Below are 22,015 nucleotides of genomic sequence, written 5' to 3' on the forward strand. Positions count from 1 at the left end.
AGTTGACTGTTTTGCTGATTACTATAGTGATTTATATGATGGAAACAAGGTGAATCAGTCTGCACAAACTAAAACTTTACTAAATAAATTTCTTTACGAAATACAACTACATTCCTTGATGGAAAAAGACAGAGACAAGTTAAATCAAGAGATTACAACGACTGGGGTTCAACAGACAGTAAAGGACTTAAAACCAGGAAAGGCCCCGGGTCCTGATGGGCTTCCGGGAGAATACTATAAGTTGTTCCAATCCTCATTAGTCTCTCATTTGGTTAAGTTTTCAAATCACATCATGCAAGGATGTAAAATACAATAATTAAAATAAACAAAATACAAAATAATTAAAGTGAATACAAAGTTTCATGAATGAGTGCCCGGTTTTTAAAAAAACAGAATTTATGCTTACCTGATAAATTACTTTCTCCAACGGTGTGTCCGGTCCACGGCGTCATCCATTACTTGTGGGAATATTCTCTTCCCCAACAGGAAATGGCAAAGAGCACAGCAAAAGCTGCCCATATAGCCCCTCTTCAGGCTCCGCCCCCCAGTCATTCGACCGACGGTTAGGAGGAAAAAAGGAGAAACTATAGGGTGCCGTGGTGACTGTAGTGTATAGAGAAAGAAATTTTTCAAACCTGATTAAAAAACCAGGGTGGGCCGTGGACAGGACACACCGTTGGAGAAAGTAATTTATCAGGTAAGCATAAATTCTGTTTTCTCCAACATTGGTGTGTCCGGTCCACGGCGTCATCCATTACTTGTGGGAACCAATACCAAAGCTTTAGGACACGGATGAAGGGAGGGAGCAAATCAGGTTACCTAAACAGAAGGCACCACGGCTTGCAAAACCTTTCTCCCAAAAATAGCCTCCGAAGAAGCATAAGTATCAAATTTGTAGAATTTGGCAAAAGTGTGCAAGGAAGACCAAGTTGCTGCCTTACATATCTGATCAACAGAAGCCTTGTTCTTGAAGGCCCATGTGGAAGCCACAGCCCTAGTAGAGTGAGCTGTGATTCTTTCAGGAGGTTGCCGTCCGGCAGTCTCATAAGCCAATCGGATAATGCTTTTCAGCCAGAAAGAAAGAGAGGTAGCAGTAGCTTTTTGTCCTCTCCTCTTACCAGAGTAAACGACAAACAAAGATGAGGTTTGTCTAAAATCCTTTGTTGCTTCTAAATAGAACTTTAAAGCACGGACTACATCTAAATTGTGTAACAAACGTTCCTTCTTTGAAACTGGTTTCGGACACAGAGAAGGAACAACTATTTCCTGGTTAATATTCTTGTTGGAAACAACTTTTGGAAGAAAACCAGGCTTGGTACGCAAAACGACCTTATCTGAATGGAATACCAGATAGGGTGGATCACACTGCAAAGAAGATAATTCAGAAACTCTTCTAGCAGAAGAAATAGCAACCAAAAACAGAACTTTCCAAGATAGTAACTTGATATCTATGGAATGTAAGGGTTCAAACGGAACCCCTTGAAGAACTGAAAGAACTAAATTTAGATTCCAAGGAGGAGTCATAGGTCTGTAAACAGGCTTGATTCTGACCAAAGCCTGTACAAAAGCTTGTACATCTGGCACAGCTGCCAGGCGTTTGTGTAACAAAACAGATAAGGCAGAAAGCTGTCCTTTTAGAGAACTCGCTGACAACCCTTTATCCAAACCCTCCTGGAGAAAGGAAAGAATCTTAGGAATTTTAATCTTACTCCAGGAGAATCCCTTGGATTCACACCAACAGATAAAATTTTTTCCATATTTTATGGTAAATCTTTCTAGTCACAGGTTTTCTGGCTTGGACCAGAGTATCTATCACTGAATTTGAAAACCCACGCTTAAATAAAATCAAGCATTCAATTTCCAAGCAGTCAGCTGCAGAGAAACTAGATTTGGATGTTCGAATGGACCTTGTACTAGAAGATCCTGTCTCAAAGGTAGCTTCCATGGTGGAGCCGATGACATATTCACCAGGTCTGCATACCAAGTCCTGCGTGGCCACGCAGGAGCTATCAGAATCACAGAGGCCTTCTCCTGTTTGATCCTGGCTACGAGCCTGGGAAGGAGAGGAAACGGTGGAAACACATAAGCTAGGTTGAACGACCAAGGCGCCACCAATGCATCCACTAGAGTCGCCTTGGGATCCCTGGATCTGGACCCGTAGCAAGGAACCTTGAAGTTCTGACGAGACGCCATCAGATCCATGTCTGGAATGCCCCATAATTGGGTTAATTGGGCAAAGACCTCCGGGTGGAGTTCCCACTCCCCCGGATGGAAAGTCTGACGACTCAGATAATCCGCCTCCCAGTTGTCTACTCCTGGGATGTGAATTGCAGATAGATGGCAAGAGTGATCCTCCGCCCATTTGATGATCTTGGATACCTCTCTCATCGCCAAGGAACTCTTTGTTCCTCCCTGATGGTTGATGTAAACTACAGTCGTCATGTTGTCTGACTGGAATTTTATGAATCCGGCCTTTGCTAGTTGAGGCCAAGCTCGGAGAGCATTGAATATCGCTCTCAGTTCCAGAATGTTTATCGGGAGAAGAGACTCTTCTCGAGACCATAGACCCTGAGCTTTCAGGGAATCCCAGACCGCGCCCCAGCCTAAAAGACTGGCGTCGGTCGTGACAATGACCCACTCTGGTCTGCGGAAACACATTCCCTGAGACAGGTGATCCTGAGTCAACCACCAACAAAGTGAGTCTCTGGTTATTTGGTCTACTTGAATCTGAGGAGACAAGTCTGCATAGTCCCCATTCCACTGATTGAGCATGCACAGTTGTAATGGTCTTAGATGAATTTGAGCAAAAGGAACTATGTCCATTGCTGCAACCATTAATCCTACTACTTCCATGCACTGAGCTATGGAAGGCTGCAGAATAGAGTGAAGAACTTGACAAGCGTTAAGAAGCTTTGACTTTCTGACTTCTGTCAGGAAGATCTTCATTTCTAAAGAATCTAATATTGTTCCCAAAAAGGGAACTCTTGTTGACGGAGACAGGGAACTCTTTTCTACGTTCACCTTCCACCCGTGAGATCTGAGAAAGGCTAGAACAATGTCTGTATGAGCCTTTGCCTTGGAAAAAGACGACGCTTGAATTAGAATGTCGTCTAGATAAGGTGCCACTGCAATGCCCCTCGGTCTTAGAACCGCCAGAAGGGACCCTAGCACCTTTGTGAAAATTCTGGGAGCAGTGGCTAAACCGAATGGAAGAGCCACAAACTGGTAATGTTTGTCCAGAAAGGCGAACCTTAGGAACTGATGATGATCTTTGTGGATAGGAATATGTAGGTAAGCATCCTTTAAATCCACGGTAGTCATATATTGACCCTCCTGGATTGTAGGTAAAACTGTTCGAATGGTTTCCATTTTGAACGATGGAACTCTGAGAAACTTGTTTAGAATTTTTAAATCCAAAATTGGTCTGAAAGTTCCCTCTTTTTTGGGAACTACAAACAGGTTTGAGTAAAACCCCTGACCTTTTTCCGCTGTTGGAACTGGGTGTATCACTCCCATCTTTAATAGGTCTCTTACGCAATGTAAGAATGCCTGTCTCTTTATCTGGTCTGAAGATAAGCGAGACATGTGGAACCTTCCCCTTGGAGGAAGTTCCTTGAATTCTAGAAGATAACCCTGAGAGACTATTTCTAGTGCCCAGGGATCCGGAACATCTCTTGCCCAAGCCTGAGCAAAGAGAGAAAGTCTGCCCCCTACTAGATCCGGTCCCGGATCGGGGGCTACCCCTTCATGCTGTCTTGGTAGCAGCGGCAGGCTTCTTGGCCTGTTTACCCTTGTTCCAGCCTTGCATTGGTTTCCAAGCTGGCTTAGTCTGGGAAGCGTTACCCTCTTGTCTAGAGGCTGCAGAGTTAGGAGACGGTCCGTTCCTGAAATTACGAAAGGAACGAAAATTGGACTTATTCTTAGCCTTAAAAGGCCTATCCTGTGGGAGGGCATGGCCCTTTCCCCCAGTGATGTCTGAAATAATCTCCTTCAATTCTGGCCCAAAAAAGGGTCTTACCTTTGAAAGGAATATTAAGCAATTTTGTCTTGGAAGATACATCCGCCGACCAAGACTTTAGCCAGAGCGCTCTGCGCGCCACAATTGCAAACCCTGAATTTTTCGCTGCTAACCTCTCCAATTGCAAAGTGGCATCTAAAATAAAGGAATTAGCTAACTTAAGTGCGTGAATTCTGTCCATGACTTCCTCATATGGAGTCCCCTCATTGAGCGACTTTTCTAGTTCATCGAACCAAAAACACGCCGCCGTAGTGACAGGAATAATGCACAAAATTGGTTGGAGGAGGAAACCTTGCTGAACAAAAATCTTTTTAAGCAAACCCTCCAATTTTTTATCTATAGGATCTTTAAAAGCACAATTGTCCTCAATGGGAATAGTCGTACGTTTGTCTTAATGCATTAAAAGTATTGCACCCCAATTTTCAAGCTTTTAACCCCTTAAATGAGAAAACCGGAGCCGTTTAATCAATCAGCAATTTTAACCCCACTACAGTCCCAGCCACAGCGTTTGCTGCGACTTCACCTGTCCCAGGGGGTTATACAATACCAAATGAAGCCTTCCAGGAACGTTTTCAATGATCACCAGACCCTCTCACATGCAGCTGCATGCACTGCATCCAAAAGAAACTGCGCAATTATGGCACGAAAATGAGGCTCTGCTTACTATAGTGAAGGCCCTTCCTGACTGGGAAGGTGTCTAAACGACTGCCTGGCGCCAAAAAACTTTCCCAAACACTAAAAGTTTAGAAAATCACTTCAAACTGTATAAAATACTTAAATAAAGCAATCGAGTGTCAACCAGTGTATAGCCCATAATAAGCCTTCATTCTATTAAGAGTCTAAGAAAATGGCTTACCGATCCCTAAGAGGGAAAATGACAGCCTTCTAGCATTACACAGTCTTGTTAGAAAATGGACTAGTCATACCTTGAGCAGAAAAGTCTGCAAACTGTTCCCCCCAACTGAAGTTCTCTGGGCTCAACAGTCCTGCGTGGGAACAACAATTGATTTTAGTTACTGCTGCTAAAATCATATTCCTCTTTTAAACAGAACTCTTCATCCCTTTCTGTTTTAGAGTAAATAGTATTTTAAAATAACAAAATCTTGATAGCAGAATAAAAAACTACAACTAAACACCACATACTCTTCACCATCTCCGTGGAGATGCTACTTGTTCAGAGCGGCAAAGAGAATGACTGGGGTCGGAGCCTGAGGAGGGGCTATATGGGCAGCTTTTGCTGTGCTCTTTGCCATTTCCTGTTGGGGAAGAGAATATTCCCACAAGTAATGGATGACGCCGTGGACCGGACACACCAATGTTGGAGAAAATACTATTAAAAACAGGCGCACTTTAATTCATGAAACACATTTTTTACCTTTTCTGTAGCAAACCCGGACGAGCAATCCCCCACCCGCAGTTCCTCTGTACTTACCTCGTCAATGACAAAACCGGCTTCCTCCAATCATGGTGTGCACCCCAGAGAGTCCATCTTGTGAGGCCACGCCGTGATTGGAGGAAGTTGGTTTGGTCATTGAAGTGCTAAGTACAGAGGAGCTACGGGCAGAGGATCACGGTCAGTGTTTGCAAAAAAAAAAAGGTAAGTATTTTTTTAAAAAACACTGCAATGTTAAGTTTCATGAATGAAAGTGCACCTGTTTTTAATAGTATTTTTAAAAACTGGGAACTCATTCATGAAACTTTACATTCACTTTAACAGGCAATTCCTGAGCCATGTGAGCTGAGCGAGAGTCTATTGACAATCAAAGGGAAAGTTATCCGGTCTTCTTTTTAATCACATATCAAACTCAAGTTTACTGCACAAACAGTCTACTGGGGACATTCCCTCTGCGAAATTCATTAAACTTGGGATTCTCAAAGGAAGCTGTGAGAAAGCTCTGACTGGTGAAACGCGCGTCAGGCATGAGCCAAAAGCTATGGGGTATGAGAAGAGTCTTTGGACAGTTTGATAATTGCGTTTTTGCCTTTTTTCCCTGCACGTCACATTTATAGTGATAAACCTACTACAGTGTGCTAAACTGGGTATAGGTCAGAGGAAGAATGTAAATATACTTTTGATGATTGTTTTGCAATATTGTGAGTGCCTAGAAATGTTTTTATTTTCCCATCACTTAAAAAGATCACACCTTGTATACTGTGCACAGATCCAGAGACAACATATATACAAATACATTACACATTTTGTAAAGGGACATTAAACTCCAAAATTGTTCTTTCATGATTCAGAAACACCATGCAATTTTAAACAACCTTCCAATTTACTTCCATTATCAAATTTTCTTTGTTCACTTGGTATCCTTTGTAAATGCAGGGAGGTAAGCTCAGGAGCATGCACATGTCTGTATGATAACAGTTTAGCAAGAATATTATAGCAAGAGCACAAGATGGTAGCACATTTTCTTTTTTCGACCACTTAGTGCTCCAGACATGTGGACGCTACCTACCTAGATATCGCTTCAACAAAGAATGAAGGGAGACTGAAGCAATTTTGATAATAGAAGTAAATTGGAAACCTTTTTAAAATTATATGCTAAATCTTTTTTCTTCATTGATAATTTAGACTTGGATTTCAGTCCTACATAAATTATATCACAATCACCTACAAATAACAGTGGCATTTTCATCTGTGTGATTTACTGGAAAGAGATGATGGCTCTAAAAAGTCTCTCTCTCGCCTAATAAAAACCTCCCTGTGCCTTGTGGGGCAGATGATCTGCATCCCTCAGACACATCACACACGTGCACTCACCTGTACTGATATTGTTACTGATTTCCTGCTTCACAGCTTCCTGCTGACTCTTTACATACAGATCATTTGTGTGTTCAGAATTAAGAGTAACTTCAGTCTTAACATCACCTGCATAGATTATATAAATATGGTCACATTTTAGCTTTTTAGCACTGCACAAAGAAGTTGTAATATTATACACACACATACACTCACCTGCGCCTTGCGTCCCTTAGAAACGTCCCACACGTACACTCACCTGTGACCTTTGTCGCTCAGACACATCACACATGTACACTCACTTGGTCCATGCACACCTCAAACATGTGACACACGTGCAAATGAAACTATATTGGATTCAACAAAAATAAGCATGCATCCTATAGATTCTCATAAGCTGGTTAGACAAATCTCAGATTTAATGTTGCCGCAATTTGAGCAAGTCAGAAAAGAGATATCAGTGTTATCACAAGAAGTTAAACAATTTTCAAGTAGACTAATAGAAGTTGAAAACAGAATATCTGACTTAGAAGATGCCAATGTTAGACAAGAGTTAATAATCAAAAACCAAACAAACAATCCAGTTGACAGGGATACCTAATAAGTTAGAACTAGAAGATTGCTCAAGGCGTAACAATGTCAGAATTGTTGGTGTACCAGAAGCTATAGAATTTCAGGACTTGGTGAAGCTTTAATAAATCTTTGAAATATAACATTTTATTGAGGGATCTAGAGAGGTATCATTTTACAGATCGAAATAGAGGGTAAATTTCTAACTCTGTGTAACTAACGTATATAGACCAAATGGACTAGACAGGGATTTCTGGGAAGGATTGCAAGTTAAATTGATGAATAATAGTTCAAAAAATATTATTCTGGCAGGTGACCTGAACATGGTGATGCACCCAACTCTTGATAGATTAAAACCATCTCTAAATAAAAATAGTAAACAAGAAACTAAACTCCTTAAGAATTTTTGTAAGATACTAAGACTTAAAGATATCTGGAGAATTCAGAACCTTGATCTAATCACAAAGACACAAGACAATGTCAAGGATTGGTGCAGTCTTAGGCCTAGATTTGGAGTTCGGCGGTAGCCGTGAAAACCAGCGTTAGAGGCTCCTAACGCTGGTTTTAGGCTACCGCCGGTATTTGGAGTCAGTGATTAAAGGGTCTAACGCTCACTTTTCAGCCGCGACTTTTCCATACCGCAGATCCCCCTACGCCATTTGCGTATCCTATCTTTTCAATGGGATCTTTCTAACGCCGGTATTTAGAGTCGTTTCTGAAGTGAGCGTTAGAGCTCTAACGACAAAAATTAAGGTAGGAATTTTCTGATTGGCTGATGGAATCAGCCAATAAGAATCAAGTTCAATCCGATTGGCAGATCCAATCAGCCAATCAGATTGAGCTTGCATTCTATTGGCTGTTCCCAGCCAATAGAATGCGAGCTCAATCTGATTGGCTGATTGGATCAGCCAATCGGATTGAACTTGATTCTGATTGGCTGATTCCATCAGCCAATCAGAAAATTCCTACCTTAATTCCGATTGGCTGATAGAATCCTATCAGCCAATCGGAATTCGAGGGACGCCATCTTGGATGACGTCCCTTAAAGGAACCGTCATTCGTCGGGAGACAACGGAAGAAGAGGATGGATCCGCGTCGCCTGCTTCAAGATGGACCCGCTCCGCACCGGATGGAAGAAGATTGAAGATGCCGCTTGGAGAAGATGTTTGCCGGTCCGGATGTCCTCTTCTTGCCGGATAGGAGGAAGACTTTGGAGCCTCTTCTGGACCTCTTCAGCACCGGATGATGGATCGCCAACCCCCGCTTGGGTTGGATGAAGATGTTGGAGCCAGGACGGATCGGTGAACCTGGTATGGTGAAGACAAGGTAGGAAGATCTTCAGGGGCTTAGTGTTAGGTTTATTTAAGGGGGGTTTGGGTTAGATTAGGGGTATGTGGGTGGTGGGTTGTAATGTTGGGGGGGGTATGGTATGTTTTTTTTTACAGGCAAAAGAGCTGAAATCCTTGGGGCATGCCCCGCAAAGGGCCCTGTTCAGGGCTGGTAAGGTAAAAGAGCTTGTAACTTTTTAAATTTAGAATAGGGTAGGGAATTTTTTATTTTGGGGGGCTTTGTTATTTTATTAGGGGGCTTACAGTAGGTGTAATTAGTTTAAAATTGTTGTAATATTTTTCTTATGTTTGTAAATATTTTATTATTTTTTGTAACTTAGTTCTTTTTTATTTTTTGTACTTTAGCTAGTTTATTTAATTGTATTTATTTGTAGGAATTGTGTTTAATTAATTTATTGATAGTGTAGTGTTAGGTTAATTGTAGGTAATTGTAGGTAGTTTATTTAATTAATTTATTGATAGGGTAGTGTTAGGTTTAATTATATCTTAGGTTAGGATTTATTTTACAGGTAAATTTGTTATTATTTTAACTAGGTAACTATTAAATAGTTCTTAACTATTTAATAGCTATTGTACCTGGTTAAAATAATTAAAAAGTTGCCTGTAAAATAAATATTAATCCTAAAATAGCTATAATATAATTATAATTTATATTGTAGCTATATTAGGATTTATTTTACAGGTAAGTATTTAGCTTTAAATAGGAATAAGTTATTTAATAAGAGTTAATTTATTTAGTTAGATGTAAATTATATTTAACTTAGGGGGGTGTTAGTGTTAGGGTTAGACTTAGCTTTAGGGGTTAATACATTTATTATAGTAGCGGTGAGGTCCGCTCGGCAGATTAGGGGTTAATAATTGAAGGTAGGTGTCGGCGATGTTAGGGAGGGCAGATTAGGGGTTAATACTATTTATGATAGGGTTAGTGAGGCGGATTAGGGGTTAATAACTTTATTATAGTAGCGCTCAGGTCCGCTCGGCAGATTAGGAGTTAATAAGTGTAGGCAGGTGTCGGCGACGTTGAGGGGGGCAGATTAGGGGTTAATAAATATAATATAAGGGTCGGCGATGTTAGGGCAGCAGATTAGGGGTACATAGGGATAACGTAGGTTGCGGCGGTTTACGGAGCGGAAGATTAGGGGTTTAAAAAAATATGCAGGTGTCAGCGATAGCGGGGGCGGCAGATTAGGGGTTAATAAGTGTAAGGTTAGGGGTGTTTAGACTCGGGGTACATGTTAGAGTGTTAGGTGCAGACGTAGGAAGTGTTTCCCCATAGGAAACAATGGGGCTGCGTTAGGAGCTGAACGCTGCTTTTTTGCAGGTGTTAGGTTTTTTTTCAGCTCAAACAGCCCCATTGTTTCCTATGGGAGAATCGTGCACGAGCACGTTTTTGAGGCCGGCCGCGTCCGTAAGCAACTCTGGTATCGAGAGTTGCATTTGCGGTAAAAATGCTCAACGCTCCTTTTTTGGAGCCTAACGCAGCATTTGTTTAAACTCTCGATACCAGAGTTAAATTTATGGTGCGGCCAGAAAAAAGCCCGCGGAGCGTTAACAGCCCTTTTACCGCCGAACTCCAAATCTAGGCCTGAGTGTTTGCGAATTTACTAGGTACAGAAATATCAACCAATATTAAAGAAATAATCCTCTCTGATTGCAATGCAATAGTATGCCTTAATCTGCAAATTAAAACTCTTAAATCCAATAATTTTACAAAATTTTATTTTCCTTAATATTTTATTGCAAATACACAGTTTAAAGCTTGGCTGAGACTTAAATGGAACGAGTTTTGCGCATTCAACCATGAATATAAAAACAAAAGTGGAATATTCTGGAAAACATTTAAATCAGTAATTAGCGGAGAAATAAAAGCATATCTAATTGGTAAAAAGCGTGAAATGCAGGCCAAAGATTTAAAATTCTCTAGTCGTCTGCATAATTGCTTCAATGCAAGTGATCCATCAAAAATCCTATGGGATAAATATATCAGGGTAAAGAAGGAAAGAGAGACCTTTCTTAATCAAAAAATGAGACACGAAGAGCTGAGATCAAGAGCCTTTCTTATATAGACATTAGGGCTGCACTGTTTTTCAAGGTTGCGGTTTTAAACCGCGATTAACCTTGCGGTTTAAAAACCACAAGAGTATGCAATTGTTTGGAGAAGAAAAAAATTCTCTATTCGTAATGAAAAACTGAGGCGGAGAGGGCGGATGAGAGGCGGACCAGTGTGCGGCCGTGGGCAGACCTCAGAATGCCCACGAAACAACCATTTTGGAAGAGATTGCAGACAGTGTGTGGGGAGCAACAGGCCTCCTGAGAGTCATCAACTTTTAACTAGACTAACTTTTAGACTACCTAAATTACTAGGCATAGAAACACAAATCAGTGAAATCAATCAAATCATTCAAAAATCATTCAATCAAATCAATCAGTCAGTCAAAAATCTTGTCAGCACTTTCTCCATGCATAGTTACATGACTGCTTCATTTGTTACTTTACCACAGCTAGACTGCCCATTAGAAAACATGGACAATGAATGTGGTAAGAACTGGCCAGCTAATTTCCTTTCAATTAGCTTTGTGTGTCTTGAGTTTGAGTTGTTGTATTATGTACTCTAACTATAACTGTTCTTAGTGTTATGTATTACTAGTACAGAATAGCTGTGTGATGTAATATGACCGGTAGTACAGGATGTCAGGATTTTCCTTTACTGTATACTGTCTTGTACACAAATCATACTGCTATAAATTCAGCACTTTCAGGTTTCTCCATGCATACACTGCTTCATATGTTAATCATACCACAGTTAGAATGACTGTCCAAGAATACATGACATTGGTGTGTCAGAAGACCTAAGAAATGGCTAGATGCTACAATGTAACCAGAGCACAGGCAGCTAATTTTATTTCAACTATTTTGTGGTTTATAATTTTATACTCCAAGAGTGTTTTGTACACTGAGAAACGTACATTAAGTACATTCTGTAGTGTTAAATAAACTTTTTAATGCAAAATTAAGGTGTTTTAGTAATTTATAATAAAACCACAACAAAAAAATTGTGATATTTTATTTTGCCCATATCGCACAGCCCTAATAGACATAGTGGAAACGCGGGAACATTTCTGGCTAATCTAGTAAAGCTAAAAAAAAACAACAATGAATTGAAGCAATTAAAATACGGGATAAAAGATCAAACACTAATGAAATAAGCAAACACATATCTAACGCACATCACACACATACACTCACCTGTGCCCTGTATCCCTCAGACACATCACACATGTACACTCACCTGTGCCCTGTATCTATCAGGCACATCACACATGTACACTCACCTGTGCCCTGTATCCCTCAGGCACATAACACATGTACACTCACCTGTGCCCTGTATCCCTCAGGCACATAACACATGTACACTCACCTGTGCCCTGTATCCCTCAGGCACATCACACATGTACACTCACCTGTGCCCTGTATCCCTCAGGCACATAACACATGTACACTCACCTGTGCCCTGTATCCCTCAGGCACATCACACATGTACACTCACCTGTGCCCTGTATCTATCAGGCACATCACACACGTACACTCACCTGTGCCCTGTATCCCTCAGACACATCACACACGTACACTCACCTATGCCCTGTATCCCTCAGACACATCACACATGTACACTCACCTATGCCCTGTATCCCTCAGACACATCACACACATACACTCACCTGTGCCCTGTATCCCTCAGGCACATCACACACGTACACTCACCTGTGCCCTGTATCCCTCAGGCACATCACACACGTACACTCACCTGTGACCTGTATCCCTCAGACACATCACACACGTACACTCACCTGTACCCTGTATCCCTCAGACACATCACACACGTACACTCACCTGTACCCTGTATCCCTCAGGCACATCACACATGTACACTCACCTGTGCCCTGTATCCCTCAGCCACATCACACATACACTCACCTGTGCCCTGTATCTCTCAGACACATCACACGCATACACTCACCTGTGCCCTGTATCCCTCAGGAACATCACACATGTACACTCACCTGTGCCCTGTATCTATCAGGCACATCACACATACACTCACCTGTGCCCTGTATCACTCAGGCACATCACACACGTACACTCACCTGTACCCTGTATCCCTCAGAGACATCACACATGTACACTCACCTGTGCTCTGTATCCCTCATGCACATCACACACATACACTCACCTGTGCCCTGTATCCCTCAGACACATCACACACGTACACTCACCTGTGCCCTGTATCCCTCAGACACATCACACACGTACACTCACCTGTGCCCTGTATCCCTCAGGCACATCACACATGTACACTCACCTGTACCCTGTATCCCTCAGACACATCACACATGTACACTCACCTGTGCCCTGTATCCCTCAGACATATCACACACGTACACTCACCTGTACCCTGTATCCCTCAGACACATCACACATGTACACTCACCTGTGCCCTGTATCCCTCAAACACATCACACATGTACACTCACCTGTGTCCTGTATCCCTCAGACACATCACACATGTACACTCACCAGTGCCCTGTATCCCTCAGACACATCACACATGTACACTCACCAGTGCCCTGTATCCCTCAGACTCATCACACACGTACACTCACCTGTGCCCTGTATCCCTCAGACACATCACACATGTACACTCACCTGTGTCCTGTATCCCTCAGACACATCACACACGTACACTCACCTGTGCCCTGTATCCCTCAGACACATCACACACGTACACTCACCTGTACCCTGTATCCCTCAGACACATCACACACGTACACTCACCTGTACCCTGTATCCCTCAGGCACATCACACATGTACACTCACCAGTGCCCTGTATCCCTCAGACTCATCACACATGTACATTCACCTGTGCCCTGTATCCCTCAGACACATCACACTTGTACACTCACCTGTGCCCTGTAACCCTCAGACACATCACACACGTACACTCACCTGTGCCCTGTATCCCTCAGGCACATCACACATGTACACTCACCTGTACCCTGTATCCCTCAGACACATCACACAGACACTCACCTGTGCCCTGTATCCCTCAGACACATCACACATACACTCACGTGTGCCCTGTATCCCTCAGACACATCACACATGTACACTCACGTGTGCCCTGCGCCCGTTATACACATCACACAAGTACACTCAGCTGTGCCCTGCGTCCCTTAGACAAATCACACATGTATACTCACCTGTACTGATATTGTCACTGATTTCCTGCTTCAAAGGTTCCAAGTCATTTGTCTGCTCAGTATTAAGAGTGACTTCAGTCTTAACATCACCTGCATAGATCATATAAATATGGTCAGTTTAGCTTTTTAGCACTGCACAAGGAAGTTGTAATATTAGACGCACACATACACGCACATTCACCTGTACCCAGTACCCCTCAGACACATCACACATGTACACTCACCAGCACAATTCATCCCTCAGACACATCACACATGTACACTCACCTGTACCCTGCAACCCCCGGACACCTCACACACCTGTGCCTTGTATTCCACAGACACATCACACATGTACACTCACCTGTGCCCTGTATCCCTCAGACACATCACACATGTACACTCACCTATGCCCTGTATCCCTCAGACACATCACACATGTACACTCATCTGTGCCCTGTATCCCTCAGACACATCACACATGTACACTCACCTGTGCCCTATATCCCTCAGATACATCACACATATACACTCACCTGTGCCCTGTATCCCTCAGACACATCACACATGTACACTCACCTGTGCCCTGTATCCCTCAGACACATCACACACTTACACTCACCTGTGCCCTGTATCCCTCAGACACATCACACACGTGTACACTCACCTGTGCCCTGTATCCCTCAGACACATCACACACTTACACTCACCTGTGCCCTGTATCCCTCAGACACATCACACACGTGTACACTCACCTGTGCCCTGTATCCCTCAGACACATCACACACGTGTACACTCACCTGTGCCCTGTATCCCTCAGGCACATCACACATGTACACTCTCCTGTGCCCTGCATCCTTCAGACACATCACACATATACACTCATCTGTGCCCTGTATCCCTCAGACACATCACACATGTACACTCAACTGTGCCCTGTATCCCTCAGACACATCACCCATGTACACTCACCTGTGCCCTGTATTCCTCGGACACATCACACACTTACACTCACCTGTGCCCTGTATCCCTCAGACACATCACACATGTACACTCACCTGTGCCCTGTATCCCTCAGACACATCACCCATGTACACTCACCTGTGCCCTGTATTCCTCGGACACATCACACATGTACACTCACCTGTACCCTGTATCCCTCAGACACATCACACATGTACACTCACCTGTGCCCTGTGTCCCTCAGACACATCACACATACACTCACCTGTGCCCTGTATCTCTTAGACACATCACACATGTATACTCACCTGTGCCCTGTATCCCTCAGACACATCACATATGTATTAAAGCAAAAATAGAGAGGGAATATATTCTGGGTCTGTGAATCAGAATTCAATGGCTTTGACTATTATTGCTTTTTATTAGCTTACCCTTAAATTCCAGAGCTAAGGCAGATGTATACACGTTTATGTACAGGAGATGTAAAAAGTTTTGCAAAACAAAAGACTGCCTGTCTCTGAGACAGTTTATAACAAAAGACCCATTGGAATTCAATATAAGAAAAAAAACAAATATATGGTTGTATTAAAATTATCTCAGACAAACACACTTGTACTAAATAACTTTATTAGAGACAAGAAAAAATTAGTCCGACTGGACTGGTACTCACGCACACACACACACTGATTAAAACTAGCTTAAACTCAGAAAAACGATATCCTTATTCATTGAAAATGCTCATAATTTAAAGATTTATGATATTGCAACCATGCATGGCAATATATATCCCTCTAATCAGGTATAGCCAATGGTAGAAATAAAAGTATACTTCAGACAGTAAATGTTATAATGTTTGTATCTTAATTAAGCTTTAGCATGTAGCAAATACCCAATATGAGCAGGTAAAATATGGTTATATTATTGTGTATGTCGCTTTGTCTAAATAATGTTACAAACAAATCGCACATACATAATGTTGCTCAATCTTGGCTCAATAAATGTTGAAATAGATATTGTATATTTCTGATACAAAAGAATCCAACCTTGGCCACTATATACTTTTTACCAAGAGTACATAAAAGTCTGACCAAACCACCGGGAAGACCAATAGTATCTGGCAGTAACAACTTAACTGAGGCAGCAAGCAAATATGTCGATCAGAGATTAAGAGAATATCAGACTACTATGCCATCTTATGTTCGTGACACGATGGAAGTTTTACAGGTCCTACAAAATCTACATCTCAGCCAAGATACATGGCTTATTACTGCAGATGTGGAATTTTTATATACTAGTATCAGACATGATGATGGTATACAGGCAATAAGGTATTTCCTATCCACGAATGAGCTTGATAATAAAGAACATAATGAATTCATTATATCACTTTTAAAATATGTACTCACTATATTTACATTTAAAGATAGTTTCTTCCTACAAACACAAGGCACTGCAATGGGCACCTCCTGTGTCCCAACATATGCAAACTTATTTTTGAGTTTCTGGGAACAAAAAAATTGTCTTTTCAGAGGGTATGGAAGAATTTACAGACCATGTACCACTGTGGTTGAGGTATATTGATGATGTGCTATTCATATGGGAGGGCACACGTAAGCATTTAGTTAAATTTTTATCTATTTTTGAAAATAAAGCAAACTGTTGATAACTAGACTATTAAAAAGAGGCTACAGCAAAAGATCTATAAAAAAAGCAAAATTTAAGGCACTAAAAATTGAGAGAAACACTTCTTCACCCTAAAGTAAAAGACGCTTCCACAAATATTCCAAGATTTTTTATAACGACTTATAACCCTCAAATGCATCATGTGATCAGGATACTAAATGAAAACTGGCACATTCTTGAAAATGACCCGGATCTCAAAGATATAATAGGAGATAGAGTTAAAATTGGTTATAAGAGACCAAGAAATCTCAAAGACCAATTAGTACAAAGCCATTATGTACATACTCCTAAGAAAAGTGATACAGATCCTGGAATGTACCCTTGTGGTACCTGTTCGATCTGCCCCTATGTCAAAAAAATAAATTAAATCAAAGACAAATATGGGATTATTCATAAATTAAAACAACATTTTACATGCAGGTCCTCAGGAGTAATCTTTGTCATTTACTGTGAATGTGAGAAGGCCTATGTAGGCATGACCACTAGAGAGGCACGAGTAAGAATCTTGGAACACAAAAATAATATAAAAAATGCAGAAAAAGATCTACAAAAAGGGAAAAAAATCACTAGTGTTGCTAAACATTTTTTACTCAAACATCGAAGTCAATATAATTAACTTAAATTCTCTGTAATACAGAAAATATATCTGGGCATTAGAGGAGGCAGTCTAGAAAATTCATTACTCAGAGCAGAATGCCGTTGGAAATACTTGCTCAACACAGTATATCCTTCTGGACTTAATGAATACAATAACTACAATGTATATTTATGATTATATACATCATCCATCTTGAATGGCACTTAAAATGATGTTTGTATATTAATAACATCATATTTCCTTATATATATATTCACATTATCACAAAGCATTATTGCTTTTCACTATATTTCATTGTCAACACATTTCTCTATCACACCATTTTATTATTCTGCACAATTAGCACAAATTCACTTTTCCTTATTGGCATTTTTCAACATTTAAATTAGAATTTATTATTTTTTATATACAATATATTAATGTATGATGTTTTAAAAGACATCGTTATTTGTCGAAATCATCCTGTGAATATCAGTAATTTCTTGGTTAAGGATGATTTTTCACTCACATTTTGTCTTTTTTATGCTTTATTTAAGTATAACTCACACATTCATTAACCCTTTTTTGAGGTATTATTCATCACACTTAATGGTTATTGCACTAATCTCACATTCACAACACACATTGCAATTGCCAGTCTTAAAGTTAGCTAGTATACATGTATAAATTTTATTTTTTAGCACTAGTATAAAAACATATTGTCATTATTAAGTAACCATTTTAGCAAATGCGTTTTAAAACCATCTTAAATTGAAGTACATCATAAGATCGTTATAACATGTCTGCTTTTAAAAGTAACGTATGTCTTCTGTATTTGTTTACTTTTCAGTCCCAGACATAATAACGCCCGCATTTTACTTAGTAACTAATGATGCTAGCAAACAGTACTATTGATTGGTTCTGATAAAGTTCCATCTCAAGAGTGCTGACAAATCAACTATTCAGGATGAGACCATCATGATTCTACTTATATCCAATTCATCTTCTTTCGAGTCATTGATGTGACACCTCCTCTATTTTATCTAGCAAATAATGATGCCAGTAAACACTTCTACCAATTGGTGTAGATCAATTTCCATTACAAGAGTGTCAACCAATTACAAATTGAGAACGAGATTACGATGATCCAATCACAGTATGTGGGCGGGTCTGACACATAGGTATTACCCGCTCTGTTTGGCCGGCGCGTACCCCTCTGAAGAAGCGTTATGTGAAACGTGCGTCAGGGGCACTCTCACGAGGTCATAGAACCTCTCTGTTTTTAGTTGCTTACTCATTAATACGATAATGTGACAAACTTTATTCACCTAATCGGATTCAGTCAGTATAACGATAACAGAGTCCCTGCTATAGAAGAGACATTTTTCAGCTTAGCTTTATGTTGTCTCACAATTCAGCAAGATTAATATTAATGATAGCCTCCGATATAGTAGAGGCTTTTGTTTAGGAGTTCAGCATTTTGTTTTCATCTAGTGTTGCTTGATACTGTTGTCTTATGCAGTGATTCATACCTTTTAGTGTTATATATTTATAGTAATACCAATATTTGAATTATACGTTATCCTGGAAGTTATTTTATAAAATTTGTGATGGGGCAAATAATCTGTTAATTTAACCCCTGATAAACTCCAAGACACGTTGCATACGGATTTTATTTCAGGGTCTTACTCAATAACACTAACTGCATCAACAATTAGCGAAAATATCCACAATGTGTGTTCCCCCTAAGGAGACTCTTAAAGGGCCATAATACCCAAATGTTTAAACACTTGAAAGTGATGCAGTATAGCTGTAAAAAGCTGACTAGAAAATATCTCCTGAACATCTCTATATAAAAAAAGAAAGATATTTTACCTCAAAAGCTCCTCAGTAGCCACATCCCATTGTAAAGGATTTCTAAGCAGCATTTTAGTGTGTCTGTCCTGGGACAGCTTAGGGGATGAGCCTAGTGAACTCTCATATTATTTCACCAATCAGGTAAAGGAAGCTTACTATGAAATCTCATGAGAGTTAAGTCAAATCTCATGAGATTCACAGTAAGAGTTCATGACCTCAGAACTGCTGATGCTGATTGGCTGCTGTTCATTTCTTCATTTTTTTTAATTTTTTACCTGCAGCTGGGAGCAGGTGAAGTATAACTTTTTACACAGAACTTACTCTGCTGAGCTGAGGAGATTGTGAGGTAAAATATCTTCCTTTTTTACATAGAGATGCTCAGGTGATATTTTCCTGTCAGCTTTTTACAGTTATACTGCATCAGTTTCAAGTGATTTAGCATATGAGTATTATGTCCCTTTAAGTATATTTAAGTGTGGCAACATTTAAACAAATATACAATATCTATTTCAACATTTATTGAGCCAAGATTGAGCAACATGACGAAGCCCGACACACCTAGCGGGTGAAACGCGCGTCGGCATTGGACAAGCCGAACCGGAATATGTGGTCTGTGTTTGTGCCGGAGAACAAACACTCTGCAAGTGTTGGCGCTTGACTGGACTTAAACCAAAGATTCTTCCGGAGGTCAAGAAGGCTCTGATGCAAAGTACCAGCTTGAAGATCTATCTGGATTCAGGTCGTATGCTTCTAAGACTGTTGCCTGATTGATAGGCAAGCAGTACCACGAGCTTGATACAGCTACCCTGTAGAGGGGGCTCATCATAAGTCCTAGATTTCGAAAGGAAATTGCAAATTTGATAATGCTCGATGCATATAAATCATACATTTACTGACTTGCTATCCTGCATTCCTTTACATCTTGCTTTCCTGCTTTATGGCTAACACATTGCCTGCTTGCATGACTAATCTAAGGACTCTAACAACAAAAAATAACGACCTTCAGTAATTAATGTGATCAAAAGTTTACTTATTTTGCTGAGTACATTGATCTTGAATCTTGCCTTTTGCTTTTTTGCAACTTGACCCAAACAAATGTACATATTCTGGGGACACGCTATCAGTAACTACTTAGATCCCAAAACTTAATACCTGCCTGGCATTAAGCCTTATACACTAAGGTGCCATACGCAGCAGGGTGTAGTAGTTTGGTTGCTGTTCCCCACTAATATATTTGTAATATGTATGTACTATAAGATGCCTAACTTGCTATATGTTGATGTAAGAGGTTAATAATTGCATTATGCCTAACTTGCTGCATATCGATGTAAGAGGTTAAAACCTGCATGCAATTTTCCTGTACAGACACCTTCACAGTCCCCTGACCGGTCAGGTTTGAATGTTAACTTACTTCATTTATGTAAAACTTCTGTTGCTGAATACATATACACTTTATTGTATCTTCTGTATTGCTTATTGGTTACTACACAAATAAGGAGACTAAGTTAGGAGGGTGTTAGAGATCGCCTTCTCTCCTAGCAATCCAAGCTTTTTTTGGATACACCATTTAATTATTCTTATTTTTATGAGCTTAATAAATTTCTTTAAAAAAAGAGTGCTGAATTCCCTGTCTTTTATCCAGGTATATTTTTTCCAGGATTTCTTCTCCCTTTACTAACTCATGTATGATATTTAAGGGTCTGCACCAAATATATTGATATATTCACGACTAAACCAGTATGTAATTAAGAACTGGTTGGTTGCTTATATTTAGCTCTAAGCAGTTGCGTCCCCTCAGTATAATTCTTGAATACACAATAATATAACCATATTTTACCTGCTCATATTGGGTATTTGCTACATGCTAAAGCTTAATTAAGATACAAACATTATAACATTTACCGTCTGAAGTATACTTTTATTGCTACCATTGGCTATACCCGATTAGAGGGATATATAATATTGCCATGCATGGTTGCAATATCATAAATCTATAAATTATGAGCATTTTCAATGAATAAGGATATCGTTTATTTGAGTTTAAGCTAGTTTTAATCAGTGTGTGTGTGTGTGCGTCAGTACCAGTCCAGTCGGACTAATTTTTTCTTGTCTCTAATAAAGTTATTTAGTACAAGTGTAGAAAAATGAAGAGAAGAAAGGAGGCGCCACAATAGTGTGAATACGTCAGGTACCAATGCCCCTATGTATGCTCAAATGCAACTTACTAAATGTAAAGCACTTGAGGAGTGCCACAGGTGCGGGCTGGATCATTAGTAGCTACCCAGCGGGCTATCCTCTCGGAGTGTGTGATGAAAAACAAACAACAAAACTTAGATGTGCAGCACTTGAGAAGTGCCACAGGTGCAGGCTGGATCATTAATAGCTACCCAGCGAGCTATTCTCTCCGGATCTGTACCGTACACAATACTTCTGGGTTCTCGTTCACTTAAAGAGAACCAACGGTAAACTTTTATAAGTGGTATATCAGTTGCCACTTAAACGAATATCCAAATACCTAAATACAGTATAAAAACTAAGTAAAATCTTCAGAATAAAAGCTTCAAAATAAAAACTTTGTGATGTCAAGGAGTAAAATAAAAATGGGTATTTTATTAGGACCCAATTCACTACGCGTTTCTCGGTATAACAACCGTTTCATCAGGCACATCCTGATGAAACGGATGTTATACCGAGAAACGCGTAGTGCATTGGGTCCTTTTTTATTTTTATTTTACTCCTTGACATCACAAAGTTTTTATTTTGAAGCTTTTATTCTGAAGCTTTTACTTCGTTTATACTTCGTTTAAGTGGCAACTGATATACCACTTATAAAAGTTTACCGTTGATTCTCTTTAAGTGAACGAGAACCCAGAAGTATTGTGTACAGTACAGATCCGGAGAGTATAGCTCTCTGGGTAGCTATTAATGATACAGCCTGCACCTGTGGCACTTCTCAAGTGCTGCACATCTAAGTTTCGTTGTTTGTCATTCATCACACACTCCGAGAGGATAGC

The 22,015-nt window shown here is 40.3% G+C and overlaps 1 protein-coding gene across 3 annotated transcripts in view; it reads right to left on the reverse strand.

Moving 5' to 3' along the window:
• Window positions 1–22,015, reverse strand: part of LOC128657208 (oocyte zinc finger protein XlCOF6-like) — a 135,721-nt gene that overhangs the window by 78,184 nt on the left and 35,522 nt on the right. For all 3 annotated transcript variants that reach the window (XM_053711465.1, XM_053711464.1, XM_053711463.1), the window contains exons 7-8: window positions 13,943–14,032; window positions 6,786–6,893 (exon numbers count right to left, since the gene is read on the reverse strand). In XM_053711465.1, coding sequence (XP_053567440.1) covers window positions 6,786–6,893; window positions 13,943–14,032 — 198 coding nt within the window. The remainder of the gene's footprint in view (window positions 1–6,785; window positions 6,894–13,942; window positions 14,033–22,015) is intronic.

The sequence above is a fragment of the Bombina bombina genome, chromosome 4 (genome assembly GCF_027579735.1).
Source record: "Bombina bombina isolate aBomBom1 chromosome 4, aBomBom1.pri, whole genome shotgun sequence".
NCBI classification, from domain to species: Eukaryota; Metazoa; Chordata; class Amphibia; order Anura; family Bombinatoridae; genus Bombina; species Bombina bombina.